The 15,169-nt window shown below is 46.6% G+C and overlaps 1 protein-coding gene across 4 annotated transcripts in view; it reads right to left on the bottom strand.

The window, feature by feature from the left end:
* The window catches only part of SERINC5 (serine incorporator 5), a 145,758-nt gene extending 131,089 nt beyond the window's left edge, over positions 1-14,669 (bottom strand). For 2 of the 4 annotated variants that reach the window (XM_034959892.3, XM_034959893.3), the window contains exon 1: positions 14,447-14,648. In XM_034959892.3, coding sequence (XP_034815783.1) covers positions 14,447-14,473 — 27 coding nt within the window. In that variant the 5' untranslated portion in view covers positions 14,474-14,648. Of the gene's footprint in view, positions 1-14,446 lie in introns of all 4 variants that reach the window. The other 2 variants (XM_003822274.5, XM_055112257.2) reach the window with 2 other exon arrangements.
* Positions 14,670-15,169: the final 500 nt, after the last annotated feature.

Genomic DNA, 15,169 nt, shown 5'->3' with positions numbered 1-15,169 from the left:
CTTTGGGAGGCCAAGGCAGGAGGATCACTTGGAGCCCAGGAGTTTGAGACCAGCCTGGGCAACATAGTAAGACCGTGTCTCCACAAAAGAGAATTAAAAAAAAAAAAAAATCCATGTCAGGTGATGCATATCTGTAGTCCTAGCTCCTTGGGAAGCTGAGGTAGGAGGATCACTTGAGCCCAGGGCATTGAAGGTATAGTGAGCTGTGAACGTATCACTGCACTCCAGCCTGGGCAATTGAACAAGATCCCATCTCAAAACAAAACAAAACAAAAAAGTGAAACAAAACAAAAAGGCAAAGATTGTCAGATTGGATTAAAAAGCAAGAAAGACCCAGTTCTATCACGTCTATAAAAAGCATACTTTTAAGTATAAAGACAGATTAGTTGAAAGCCAAAAGGGTGGTATGGCTATATTAGTATCTACCAAATACTTAAAAAAAGACCCTTTTAGAAAAATAGGTCAGGTGTGGTGGCTCACACCTGTAATCCCAGCACTTTGGGAGGCCAAGGTGGGTGGATCATTTGAGGTCAGGAGTTCGAGACCAGCCTGGTCAACATGGCGAAACCCCATTTTTACTAAAAATACAAAAATTAGGCCAGGCACAGTGGCTCATGCCTATAATCCCAGCATTTTGGGAGGCCGAGGCGGGTGGATCACGAGGTCAAGAGTTTGAGACCAGCCTGGCCAATATGGTGAAAGCTTGTCTCTACTAAAAATACAAAAATTAGCCAAGTGTGGTGGCATGCACCTGTAGTTCCAGCTACTCGGGAGGCTGAGGCAGGAGAATCACTTGAACCCAGGAGGCGGAGGTTGCAGTGAGCCAAGATCTCACCACTGCACTCCAACCTGGGTGACACAGTGAGACTCCATCTCAAAAAAATATATAACATAAAAAAAGTAACCGGGCGTGGTGGCACATGCCTGTAATCCCAGCTACTCCAGAGGCTGAGACATGAGAATTGCTTGAACTTGGGAGACAGTGGTTGCAGTGAGCCAAGATCAGGCCTCTGCATTCCAGCCTAAATGACAGAGCAAAGACTGCATCTCAAAATGTTACACATTGTTAAATTTCTTCCCTGCTATACAAACCTCTAGTTTTAGTAGGTCAGGGAGACAGATTTGACACTGAGCTCCTATCCCCCTGGCTGCAGCACCTGATTAAAGCTTTCTTCCTTGGCAATCCTTGTCGATCTCAGTCGTGGGCTTTTTGTGTGCTGAGCAGCAGGACCTAGACAGAACCCCTGGTCTTTAGGCAACATTCTTAAGTTCAAGAGTCCCAGGGGGTGGCCCCTTCATTCTTGCTCCTTTAGTTCTACAATTATTTTTTAAACATACCTAATTCCCTATAGTAAATCTTCTTTTTAAAATACCTAGAGTGATGTTGGCTTCCTACACGGAACCCTGACACACTGCATCACCACTTTACAGATAAAAAAAGACTCTTACATAAAACATCTGATTTGTATCCCTTCAACAATCACTAATATTGTTAAAGGGGATTTTATCTCTTTAACAACATTAGGGAGACAAGACAGGAATTTCCCCTACTTAACAAGAAAATTTAAGAACTAGGAACAGTAGTGAGCTCCCCAGCACTGGACAGATTCAAACACAGATGCACACTGAAGAGGGGCATTAAAAAGGACATCTAAGCTTCAGATGGGTCATTAAAAAAAACAGATGCCTTTTAAGGTATCTTCCAAGAGTTTCTGTGGTTCCATGACCTGCCTCAAAAATCAAGCAAGGCTGGGCATGGTGGCTCCCACCTGTAATTCTAACACTTTGAGAGGCCAAGGCAGGAGGATTGCTTAAGCCCAGGAGTTTGGGACCAGCCTGGGCAACATAGTGAGAGCCTGTCTCTATTTAAATAAATAAATAAATTAATTAATTAATTAATTAAATAAGCAAGCAGCAAAACCTGGATCTCTCCAGAACCAGACTTGCCTCTACAGAATTTTTCAAAGAACTGAATCCCAGTTGATGAGATTCCACAAACTTTGATAGAAAAAGTAGAAGGTGGGGGAGCACAGAAAGTGGGGGATTTCTCTGAAGAAAAAAGGGGATGGAGGGCTACCCTTGGACTCGATTTTGGCAGAACTTAAAGAATAGTTAAACTTCAGCATCCTGCAATTTGGGGACAGGAAGCTGTTTTCCTACTACCATCCTTTTAGGCCCAGCCCAGACCTCTTTAGGCTCTTAATCTGCGCCTCCTTTTATCTTAAAAGATAATAACCTCCCCTCCCTGACTTCAGTTCCTCAGCTCCCCAGCATTTCTCTACCTTCTGCTGCCTGGAAACTGAGGCTGCCAAAACCCCCAAACACTTTTTTTTTTTTTTTGAGATGGGGTCTCGTTCTGTCACCCAGGCTGGAGTGCAATGGCACGATCTCGGCTCACTGCAACCTCTGCCTCTCAGGTTTAAGCAATTCTCCAGCCTCAGCCTCCTGAGTAACTGGGATTACAGATGTCTGCCACCAGGCCTGGCTAATTTTTGTATTTTTAGTAAAGATGGGGTTTTACCACGTTGGTCAAGCTGGTCTCAAACTCCTGACCTCAAGTGATACGCTGCCTCAGCCCCCCAAAGTGCTGGGATTACAGACATGAGCCACCACACCTGGCCTTACTCTTTTTTTATTTTTGGAAACATGGTCTCAGCCGGGCACAGTGGCTCACGTCTGTAATCCCAGCACTTTGGGAGGCTGAGGCGGGTTGATCACGAGATCAGGAGTTCGAGATCAGCCTGACCAACATGGAGGAACCCCATCTCTACTAAAAAATACAAAAATTAGCCGGGCCTAGTGGCATGCGCCTGTAATCCCAGCTACTCGGGAGGCTGAGGCAGGAGAAACGCTTGAACCCAGAAGGCAGAGGTTGCAGTGAGCTGAGATCGTGCCATTGCACTCCAGCCTGGGTGACAGAGCGAGACTCCATCTCAAAAAAACAAAAACAAACAAAAAGAGAAACATGGTCTCACTCTGCCACCCAAGCTGGAGTGTCGTAGATCAAAACTCATCCAGCCTCGACCTCCTGGGCCCAAGCAATCCTCCCACCTCAGCCTCCGGACAGGCCGGCACTCTCAAAAATCCACAGGCACTGATCTTCGATCTTCCTCTCTCACTTGACTTCCAAGTTGTCGTCTGACCAGGCCAGTTGGCTCCACACCTCTCCCCACCCTCCAGGCAGGCTCTACCTTCACTTAATTTCCTTTATTTCCCTGTTGGCTACAGGGAATGTGTGCCTTTTAAATTGGAGATGTTTCTCAAGGTTCCAAGGTTAGGCTTTCCTTCTCATACTACAGCTGTTTTTTCCTGAGGTGAGATTTCCTTGAGAAGCTGAGAAATGATGGGGACTTTCTTCTTGGAAAAGTGTTCAGGACATAAACAACACAACTGTGTGTGCAACTGCAGGATTGCATGGATCCCTAGAGCCCATTCAGGAAAGAGGACCCACTCTCCCCGTGCTCCCCTGCATGGGCTCATCCACTTCTGGGGGCAAATGTCCCTGCCAAGGGACCCCCAGCTTCTACTCCTTTTCCAAAAGATAAAAGGTGCAAAGCTGAGGCAAACAAACCCTCAATCCAGTCTGTGAAGAAGCACTGGCCCAGGCACAGTCTCATAGGCTAGCAAATTCAGCATCTATTCACAAGTCACTCCCAAGCACAAGCAGGGCTAGCTACAGCCTCTGAACTTCATTATTCTAGGCACCCAGTGAACATTTATTTATTTTTTATTTTTTGAGACAGAGTCTCACTCTGTTGCCCAGGCTGGAGTGCAATGGCATGATCTCAGCTCACTACAACCTCAGCCTCCCAGGTTCAAGCAATTCTCGTGCCTCAGCCTCCTTAGTATCTGGGATTACAGGCATGTGCTATCATGCCTGGCTAATTTTTGTATTTTTAGTAGAGACGGGGCTTCACCATGTTGGCCAGGCTGGTGTCCAACTCCTGACCTCAGGTGATCCACCCGCCTCAGCCCCAAAAAATGCTGGGATTACAGGTGTGAGCCACCACACCTGGCCCCAGAGAATATTTATCAATAGACATTTTACTTTAGGGATTGTCAGCTCTTTAAAAAAAAAAAAAAAAAAAAAAGAGTAACAGCTAACAAAATAAGTCCAACAAAGTCCTAGAGTCCTTAGGGATAAGGCTAGCAAAGCTAAAGAAAAATTACCACTATAGAATCCTATTAGAGCAAACAGTTTCATTACTATGGAAACAAAATACTGCCATTGTTTCTGAGAATGGCAGTGGAGGAGATCAATGAGCATGGAATCAAGAACAAAAGACTGAATTCCTCCCTAGTTCGGGTGAACCACACTCACCAAGGATCAAAGCATTAGGAAATCAGCCCTCCATTAAATTGCTGAGATATAATGTGAGTGCAAAAACAAAACAAAACAAAAAAATGGAAAAGGCATTCCACAAAGACCTCATGAATTTTGTTTCAAAATGCACTTAGCTAGTTTATAAAAAAATGATACTTAAACAGAAGTCTGATTTTCCCATCTCCTCTGGTTATCTTTTCATAAATAAGATTTAAGGGGTTATGCAATGTGTTTTTCCTACTTTTGTTTTGACTAGACAGTTTTCATGAGAGAGTGAAAATGCTGTCTAATCACTATATACTGTAACCTTACTTCAAAAACCCACAAATTGTTTCAAAATTTACTCTCTGATAAAAACCCACTAAGTCTTTCCACAACAGCTGCTTTCCTTAAACATCAGCAATTTTAATCTCACAAGGCAAACTACGGAAGAAAAGCCAAAAGTAAAATCCTGCTTCCCTTTAAAATTCAAACAGATGTTCTGTGTAATCACACCAACTCACTATTTGAATTTCCTACTGCCCTATACTGACTCTCAGATTAAGTTCTAAAATGTTTTGAAATATCATTAATATATAAGCTAGAAGAATATGGGGATAGTCTCACTGTAAATGTTTTAAAATACATTTTAAGCAGGGCTGCAAAGGTTTACTCTGGGCTACTTGGGATGCCTAATATTTGGGAACAATCACAGTGATTTAGATAGGTAACTTGATTGATACTGTTCTCAGGATCCAATCATAACCCTAAATTCAACTGCAAACAGCAATATGTAAAATTCACTAACAATGCGGCTTGACTCAGAACACTAAGAAAACACTGGGTCTTTACAATTAGGCAGGTATGGCCACTTAAAGTACTAAAAATAGCTTGGTCAAAGAATTACATCCAATGGCTAGTTCTGTAGACATATCAGCTTATATGAAGACTTCCTTTTTAACATCAAGTTATCATAGATGATCTGGCCACATACTGCTCTGAAATAAAAGTAGACAATGCCATAATTACTGCAGTGCCCTTTCTGAGGCTCTAACTGGTGACTACATTAAAATACCTGGAAAACTGGAAAGTAAAGCTTCCGTGTCTCATAGTCACTCCCAGATACTCAGTATCTGTGGGAAATCTACAGCCTCTATACAGAAAACGAGGGCGGAAAGCAAGCAATGGGGAAGGGAGTGTTACCTTTTATTTAATTAGAACAGAGAGATGAGTCAGAGGCTGCCTTCCACACCTACAGACTGGCCTCTCCTCAACCGTGCCTACAAAGTCAGACTTGCTGCAGTCCAAAGCTATTTGTCAGCTGGACAGGTCAGCTACAGAGCTGCCCAAGAAAACATATTTGAATGAGCAACCGTCAAGCGAACTCTCCAACTAAGAGTGCAACCTTCACTCTCCATACTGTTCAAGGTAAGTGACAGAGGATTACCTGACAACCTGAATTTAGCTACACTACACAAAGATACCCTTAAGCCACCCTTCCTGTATCAGCTCACCAGTGAGCTATATAGAGTAGTCCCTCCTTACCCAAGGAGGATGTGTTCCAAGATCCCCAGTGGATGCCTGAAAGTGTGGATAGTACCCAACCCCATATATACTGTGTTTTTTCCTGTATATACATACCTATGAGAAAGTTTTGTTGTTGTTAAGACAGGGTCTCACTCTGTCACCCAGGCTGGAGTGCAGTGGCACAACCATGGCTCACTGCAGCCTCGACCTCCCTGGGCTCAGGTGATCCTCCCACCTCAGCCTCCCAAGTAGCTGGGACTATATAGGCACACACACCACCATGCCCTGGCTAATTTTTGTGTGTTTTGTAGAGACAGGGTTTCTCCATGTTGCCCAGGCTGGTCTCTAACTCCTGGGCTCAAGTGATCCACCCACCTCAGCCTCTGAAAGTGCTGGGATTACAGGCATGAGCCACCTTGCCTGGCCTCATGATGAAGTTTAATTTCTAAATTAGGCACAGTTAAGAGATTAACAACAATAACAAATAATAAAATCAAACACTTATGACACTATGCCAGCATCACTACTCTTGCGCTTTGGGGCCACTAAGTCAAATATGGGTGACTTGAATGACTTGAACACAAGGACTGCAATTCTGCGACAGTGGATCTGATAACCGAGATGGCTCCTAAGTGACTAAGGGGTGAGGAGCATAGGTAGACAGCTAGACAGCATGGAGATGCTGGCCAGAATTGATTCACATCCCAGTGGGATGGAGTGAGGTTTCATCACACTATTCAGAACAGGGCATAATTTAAACCGGTGAATTGTTTATTTCTGGAATTTTCCACTTAATATTTTCATACCCCAATAGACCTCAGGTAACTGAAACCACAGAAAGCAAAACTGCAAGTAAAGGGGTACTACCGTATTTAGCCAACATCAACCAAAACACCACCTTGACAGAACAATTATAGGGCATTTTACTGCATTGTGCCCACATCTTTATAAAGATGAACAGGAAAATAAAAGTGCCAGTGCTAGTGATAAGAAACACAGGCCTCAATGTTAATGCAGTGGAAGCAAAGATGGCCACCATCATACAGCAGGAAAACAGTGACTCAACCACCATTTGGACAGACGTTATCTGTGAAAGTAATTGTAAAAAGAAAAGGTCAAAGTTAAAGAAAATGTTGAAAATGACAGAAATATATTGTCAATGATGCCATCTAACAGAGATGAAATTAGGGATTTTTTTTCATTACTTTTGTCCTTTTGGGAATAGAAACACACCCAAACCTCTTAACGCAAAAAGCTCATTAAGTGACTTTCACACATTCAACATTAACACCTCTGAAGAAACCATCAGGCCGGGCACGGTGGCTCACGCCTGTAATCCCAGCACTTTGGGAGGCCAAGGCGGGTGGATCATGAGGTCAGGAGATCGAGACCATCCTGACTAACATGGTGAAACCCCGTCTCTACTAAAAATACCAAAAAATTAGCCGGGCGTGGTGATGGGTGCCTGTAGTCCCAGCTACTCGGGAGGCTGAGGCGGGAGAATGGTGTGAACCTGGGAGGCGGAGCTTGCAGTGAGCCGAGATCGCACCACTGCACTCCAGCCTGGGCAACACAGCGAGACTCTGTCTCCAAAAAAAAAAAGAAACCATCAAGTTTGAAGGTAGAAGACTATCTACATATGAATGTAAACCCAGAAAACATTAACAGCTACAATAAGTGGTGGGTGCATGTTAAAAAAAACTTTATCAGTCACCTCATAATTAGGCAAAAAGAGTGGGATCAAATACAGCACTTCCAGCAAAATCCCAACTTTGCAAAGTAAAATTATAAATATCGGCCGGGCACAGTGGCTCAGTCCTGTAATACCAGCACTTTGGGAGGCTGAGGCGGGCACCTGAGATCAGGAGTTCAAGACCAGCCTAGCCAACATGGGGAAACCCCATCTCTACTAAAAACACAAAATTAGCTGGGCATGGTGGCGGGCACCTGTAATCCCAGCTACTCGGGAGACTGAGGCAGAAGAACTGCTTGAACCTGGGAGGCGGAGGTTGCAGTGAGCCAAGATCACGCCATTGCACTCCAGCCTCGGCAACAAGAGCGAAAACTCTGTCTCAAAAATAAAAAAAATAAAATAATAAATATTAAATATAAGTAACTGACTATAAAGCATCAAAATGTGGTTCTCTCTGGGTAATGATATGTGTGATTTCCCTCTGTTTCACAAATACTTCCCACATTGTTCAAAAAAGTATCATCATGGAAACAATGAATTTTTGTAACTGGATCCCTTCCAGTGGAAGCACCATGTAATATAATGAGGACCTAACATTTCCAATCACTATAAACAAAGAGCAATAGGGAACAAGAGTTTTGTAACCAAAAGAGCTCAACAGGGGGTTCAGCTAGGTCACAATAAGTGCTCTGCTTATAAGAAGAGAGGAAACATCCTTGCAGTAGCCAGGATTTAATTCCAATGCATCAGATGACCCAGTACTAAGTGGTGCAATCAAGTCCACGAAGCAGAAATTCTGTGAGGACTCTCAAAACAAGAGAAAGATCATTACTGAGGAAACATTAATTGAGCTGGGACCTCAAAGTAGAGATTTGGGTTTTACAGTGAAGAAGGAAGGACATTTTGGGGGAAACATCATTATTATTATTATTTTTTTTTTTTTGAAACGGAGTCTCGCTGTCTTGCCCAAGCTGGAGTGAAGTGCCATGATCTTGGCTCACAGCAACTTCCGCCTCCCAGGTTCAAGCGACTCTCCTGCCTCAGCCTCCTGAGTAGCTGGGATTACAGGCATATGCCATCATGCCCGGTTAATTTTTGTATTTTTAGTAGAGACAGGGTTTCGCCATGTTGGCCAGGCTGGTCTCGAACTCCGCCCACCTGAGCCTCCCAAAGTGCTGGGATTATAGGCGTGAGCCACCATGCCCGGCCTGGAATCATCATTATTGTATGCGGTATGTAATTTATTTTTTAAATAAGTCTTCTTCATGGACTCTGTGTATGTGGGTGTGTGTTTTAAGCTGCATTATAGGGGCATCAGTTGCCCTGATAAGACCCCTATTCCAGCAAACATTTAATCAAAGGCCACACAGCTGGCCTAATTGCATTTACAGCGACCAACCCTTTGTAACTTTTCACTTTCCTGACTCTTGAGCCACCGCTCACTCCCCTCCTTACTCCCTTATGCTCACTTTAAAAGGCCTAGTCACCTCTGCACAAAATCGAATGGAGCTCAGCTCTTTCCCCTACAGTCAATAGTTACTGAATAAACGTGTTTTTACTGCTTTAACTAATGTCCCGCTTTGTTTATCTTTGGTGATGGACAGTTCCTGGTGGCATTCAAGGCTTTGTTAATTAACATAACGGACATCAGAAATGAGTTTTACTAGCCTGGGCAGCAAAGCCAGACCCAGTCTCTACAAAAATTTTTAAAAACTGGCCAGGCATGGTAGAACGCACCTGTAGTCCCAGCTACTTGGGAGGCTGAAGCAGAAAGATTGCTTGACCCCAGCAGTTGGAGGCTGCAGTGAGCTATGATTGAGCCACTGCAATCCTGCCTGGGCAAGAGCTAGATCCCATCTTTAAATACATACATACATACATACATACATACATACATGGGTTTTCATTGAGGAAAATCTTGGTGATCTAGAAATAGGATCTGGCTGGAAATACCTGGGCCTGGGCATTCCTGCCTTGCATAAACTGGCTATAAAGATAGAGTGAATAGGGCCGGCGCAGTAGCTCATGCCTGTAATCCCAGCACTTTGGGAGGCAGAGGCGGGCGGATCACCTGAGGTCAGGAGTTCGAGACCAGCCTGGCCAAGATGACAAAACCCCATCTCTACTGAAAATGCAAAAATTAGCCAGGTGTAGTGGCAGGTGCCTGTAATCCCAGCTATTCAGGAGGCTGAGGCAGGAGAATCGCTTGAACCCGGGAGGCGGAGGTTGCAGGGAGCCAAGATCGCGCCACTGCACTCCAGCCTGGGTGACAGAATGAGACGCTGTCTCAAAAAAAAAAAAAGACAGAGTGAACCTTTACTCAGAATGGCAACCATGGGCTTGATCCTCCTGGTGCAATAGTCTTGGCTGCCCACCAACCAGACATTAGCCGAGTCTTGCCTACTGGAATGTTGGCGCATCTGCCTCGGGTGAACTTTTCAGGCAAGAAGCCTATCAGAGCACCAACAAGGTCAAAGAGCTGGAATGTCAGGAAGTCTCAGAACAGGCTGCATGACTATTCCATACGCCTGCCACTGTCTGTATGTGTGACAGAATTTGGTCTGTGACTTTGGTCTTTATGACCTGAATTAGGCATGAGGGAGAAGTTAAGCCTCACCCAACCATTAACTACGGCAGCCAACAATATCTACGAAAACAGCCAATAGCAGGGTATTCAAAACTGCACTGGGTCCATCTGGAGCAATTATTATTTATTCATATAGGAATAATAAGGAATAGCAGTCTGGTACAAAAGTCACCCAACTCAAGTCAGGTGGGCCAGTATGCAAGGCCTGGCTCTACCATCAGTCAGTTGGTAACATCAGTTCATTTATTTCTCTATACTTTAGTTGACTCATCTGTAAAAGGAGGCCAAGCAGGGGTTTTGTGAGGAACGAATGAATTATAATGTATGTAAAAACAAAGCACATACTGTGGGCTGAAATAAATTTCAGCATTATTATTGTCATAAATGCCTATACTTGCCTGCAGCAAGCCCTCCCAATCCCTATTGTCAAACTGCCTTGGAAAGGTTGTCTAGATTTTCCAAGCACACACCTCACTTCCGCTCTGACAGTGAGCACTGTCATTTTCTTTTCTTTTCCTTTTTTTTTTTTTTTTTTTGAGACAGCGTCTCACTCTGTTGCTCAGGCTAGGGTGCAGTGCTCAATATCAGCTCACTGCAACCTGCACCTTCCAAGTTCAAGTGATTCTGGTGCCTCAGCCTCCCAAGTAGCTGGGAATACAGGTCGTGCACCATCACGCCTGGCTAATTTTTGTTTTAGTAGAGACAGGGTTTCACCATGTTGCCCAGGCTGGTCTCGAACTCCTGGCCTCAAGCGATCCACCTGCCTCGGCCTCCCAAAGTGCTGGGATTACAGGCAAGAGCCACCATGCCCAGCCTGCACTGTCATTTTCTGTAGCTAACTTCCCCCAACACTCCCACCTCCACATAGCCCTTAAGTTAAAGGAGAACAAGGAAGCCCTGTGTTCATTACCGTGTCTCTAGGGGCCTAGCACAGAACTTTGAACCCATAAAGTGTTGAGTGACCACTCCCCTGTAATCTCTACTTTCTTAGCATCCATTAGGCAACACCCTAAGCAAAACCAAAGTGAATATCAGAGTAGATACAAAAATAAAATAAGCTGATCTGGATATTATCCTGATGCAGATGGGTAATGGCCACTAGTAAGATTTGGGGGGTTCCTCACACTCTGCCAAATCCTATATTACAGACTTTACACTTATCATCACATGTAATTTTCCCAATAACCCTAAGAAGTACCCATTCAATAGTTGAGGTAAAATGAGGTAATAGAGGGTAAGTAACTCATCCAGTCACACCAGTCCTCATTGTCCAGATTTCCAAATTGAAACCCAGGCCTGAGTCCAAAGCCCAGGCTCTTTTATGGGTTACATATTGTTCAGGATGGTCCGCAGTTAAAGAAAGTCACCAAAATGTCTCTCTCCGACCTCAAACTTCTCCCAACCTAAATACCTAATTGGTGACTTGCCATTTCCATTAAATTTATAATAGGCATCTCTAATGTAACGAAGCCAAGAAACTTGGGTTTTCCTCACCAAATTCCTCTTCCTAACAATTTCCTACTTCACCTCAGTAATGCGATCATCATCTACCCAGTGGCTCAGGCCAGAAACCGAGTCTGTCTCATTCCCACATCCCACTTCTAATCCTTGCTCAAATCCAGTTCTACCTCTGAAATATACCCAAAGCCAATGATGTCCCACTGTACTCACTCCTACAGCCATAGCCTAAATTAAGGTACCACGCTGTCTCCTCCTGGGACTACAGCAACAGCAGATTGCCAGGATTCGAGCTCCATCAGGAAAGGATTTTTGTTCACTGCTGAAGCCTAGAACACTGCTTGCCCCTAAGAGGCAAATATCCACTTAGGTTTTCCTCACCAAATGCTTCATGACCAACTCGAACTGCTTTCCTCACCTCCACTCTAGCCCGTTACAGTCCAGTCTTCACGACATCCCAATTATCTTCTAAGTGCAAATCAAACCACAGCTCGCCCCTGCTCAGAATCCTCCCACAGCCTCTCACTGCAACCAGAATTAAATCCAAAGTCCAAAGGCAGCTGACAGGTTCTGGCCATTTCTGGTCCTGCTCTTCTCTCTGACCTCATCTAAGACACCCCAGCCACCCTAGACTCCCTTGCCTCTCCTCACTGAGCAGTCTCAACTCCACAGGCATCTTCTCAGACTCCCTCGGCAACCCTCCTCAAGGCTGCTTACCACACGGCCTTCTGACAGTACCAGTACCATATTCATTGTTTCATTGTTTACATGTTTATGAATGATCTCCCCTGCCCAGATAGGCCATTGAGAGCAGAAATGCTTGTCTGACTTATGACTATATAGCAGGCTCCTGGCAAAAGGTAGGTGCCCACAGAAACAAACAAGAATTGGTAACTTCTGATGGTGCTGTGAGGTTTTGCTTGCTTTCCTTTCTTTTGAGATGGAGTTTTGCTCTTTTTGCTCATTGCCCAGGCTGGTGTGCAATGGCGTGATCTCAGCTCACCGCAACCTCTGCCTCTGGGTTCAAGCGATTCTCCTGCCTTAGCTGTGTAGCTGGGATTACAGGCATGCGTCATCACACCCGGCAATTTTGTGTTTTTAGTAGAGATGAGGTTTCTCCACGTTGGTCAGGCTGGTCTCCAACTCCTGATCTCAGGTGATCCGCCCGCCTCTGCCTCCCAAAGTGCTGGGATTACAGGCATGAGCCACTGCGCCCAGCCTGTTTGCTTTTCTTTTAACTTCCTACCGCCCCATCCACAGGAAATCACAGTGTGATCACCATCACACAGCACTGAGGCCCACCACAGTGATGCCTCCAGCAGGCCTGGGAAAGCAGGGGTTAACTTTGATTTGGTTCTTTCCAAAGTCCTAAGAGGGGAGACTTTAGAAACCTGCTAAAACATCAATAGCAAAATAATTCTTTTACAAAACCCATTTGAATACTGGTAATTACAGAGCTCTAAATTAGGAACTTGGGAATGGCAGAAAGAGCCTCAAGGGGACTTCAAGGGACCAGGACAGATGCCCCTAAAGAGCTATATCATTACTACGTAATAAAAAGTATTGCATCATATTGGAGAAAAAGTATTTCAAAACGGGAATAAAAGATTTGCAGAGCTTTCTGAAAACAGTCTTTCCTGGTCCACCTTGTTCTCAAATACCTGGTAAGGTGGTGACCATTCTCATTCTCTTTCTCTCTCTGCCTGACTCAGGGGAAAAAAATCATTTCATCTCAGTCGTCAAAAGCCTCAATTTCCTCAACTCTGAAAAAATGTATGCCAAGCACAGTATTAGACCTCAAAAACCAAGACAGCTCCACGTGGCCACTCTAAACAGGACAGATTATCTGCCAGTATAATCGCCGGTTACAGAAACCCACAGTTTAACCACTCCATCACTTACAGCTGGCCTCGATTGTGGAAAGGCTGTCAGCAAGAACACCCCGAACCAGGATGCTCCCTAGAGTCTGATTCGTTCGTGAAAACACTCCATTAAAACTCTGTACCGAAACGCTGATAATCCACATGTAAAGGGAGAAAAGAGCTCCACATCCACGAGACTCACCTACTTCGTTTTTTCTAACTCTGCAGGAAGGAGTGAAACCAGCATTACAGGGCTAAGACGTACTAATTCTACACTGATGCAGTAACTGGTAGGAGACATAATGTTTTAAGACATCATAGGTTTAAATAGGCGAGAGTTAAAAAACAGGTTCGAACAAGTTTATTTGCAAAGAGAGGCAGGAAGGCTCCAGCCCTACCCAGGCAGTCGTGCTAGTACCGAGCCAGGGTTGGGTCGGGAAATTCAGGAAGCAGGGCTGAGTTTTCCCTTCGCCCAGACCTGCGCCCGGTAGTTTGGAAGTCAGGCTTCGAGACATTCTCAAAGGTACAGAGCCCACGCTCGACTACGAGATGCCAAGCGCAACCTGCCTGGGTTGTTTGACCCAAGTTTTATTCAGGGCATAGCAAAGGAGACGGTGCCTAAACCCACTTTTCTTCCTGGATTCATCCGACAAGCAGAGTGGAGAGGGCTACGGAGCTCAGCGCTATTCACCAGTGCTCGGCGCAAGAGGCGACACGCCCCTGGAGCAGTCGGGATCCTCCGCCCGAGCCCGGCACGCCCCGCCCCACGCGGAGTCCCGGAGGCCGGACGGGAAGACCCCGGGGTAGCCTCTCGGGCTTCCCCCTGCCCCTTCCCGCCCGCCCAGGGCACAGGATTTCCCGGACGGCTGAGCGCCGTGGGGCCAGCCCGAGCGACCCACCCGGGCCCTACGTTCGGCCGCGGAGCTGGGAGCGCACCCAGGCAGGTCCTCCACGCCTGGACTCCTGGCCCGGTTCTCCGATCTGACAACCCCCGCGCTGCGCCCGGCCTCGCTCACCTGGCCCGCACAGCACTGAGCTGACATCGCGGCGGCCAATGCCGAAGGCGCGCTCGCTGGCTCCCCGCGCCGCACGGGCCCTCCTGGCTGCCTCGCGCCTCGAGCGCTGGGCTCAGCCGCGGCTCACACTTGAACGAAGATCAGCCTCGGCGGAGCGCCTAGGCGCCGAGGCCTGGGTAAAAACAACCGCGGCCAAGCCCCGCCCCGCCGCCGGCCCCGCCCCGCCCGCCCCCAGCCCCGCCCCGTGCCCGCCCCTTCCCGGGCGCCCGGCGGCGGAGCAGGCTCGACCCGGGCTCGCACTTCCGCTGGCGTCAGGCGGGTGGGCTGCTGCGATCACTTCCCGGTTGGGGCGCCGAGCTCCGGAGTCGGCCGCCAGCCTTTGGGCCCCACGCTCCGGGTCTGGTGCGCGGTCTGGCCGCGCTCGGGCCCTCGCCAAATGAGAGCGCAGCGCCTCTCCGCCTTCGGATCCGGAGAAAGAGCTTGTTGCTGCCTCTAAAAGGTTGGAGCCTTAGTAAGCGGTTCCTGCCTTTCCTGCACAGACCAGACCGCCGGGTGCTGGTCTGCGCTCTGCCGCGCGCCAACTGGGACAGCCCACCCACGAGATCCTTGTTCCTGAAATCCCTTTCCCTCCCTCATCTGCCAAGAAAACTTTCAACTTTTGGGCTCTCCGCGCCTCCCAAGCTTCCTCGAATCCCTGGGCCCTTGACTGTTCTGCCCTGATGG

This window comes from Pan paniscus, chromosome 4, assembly GCF_029289425.2.
Source record: "Pan paniscus chromosome 4, NHGRI_mPanPan1-v2.0_pri, whole genome shotgun sequence".
Lineage (NCBI taxonomy): Eukaryota > Metazoa > Chordata > Mammalia > Primates > Hominidae > Pan > Pan paniscus.
This window is presented reverse-complemented; position numbering and strand designations above follow the sequence as displayed.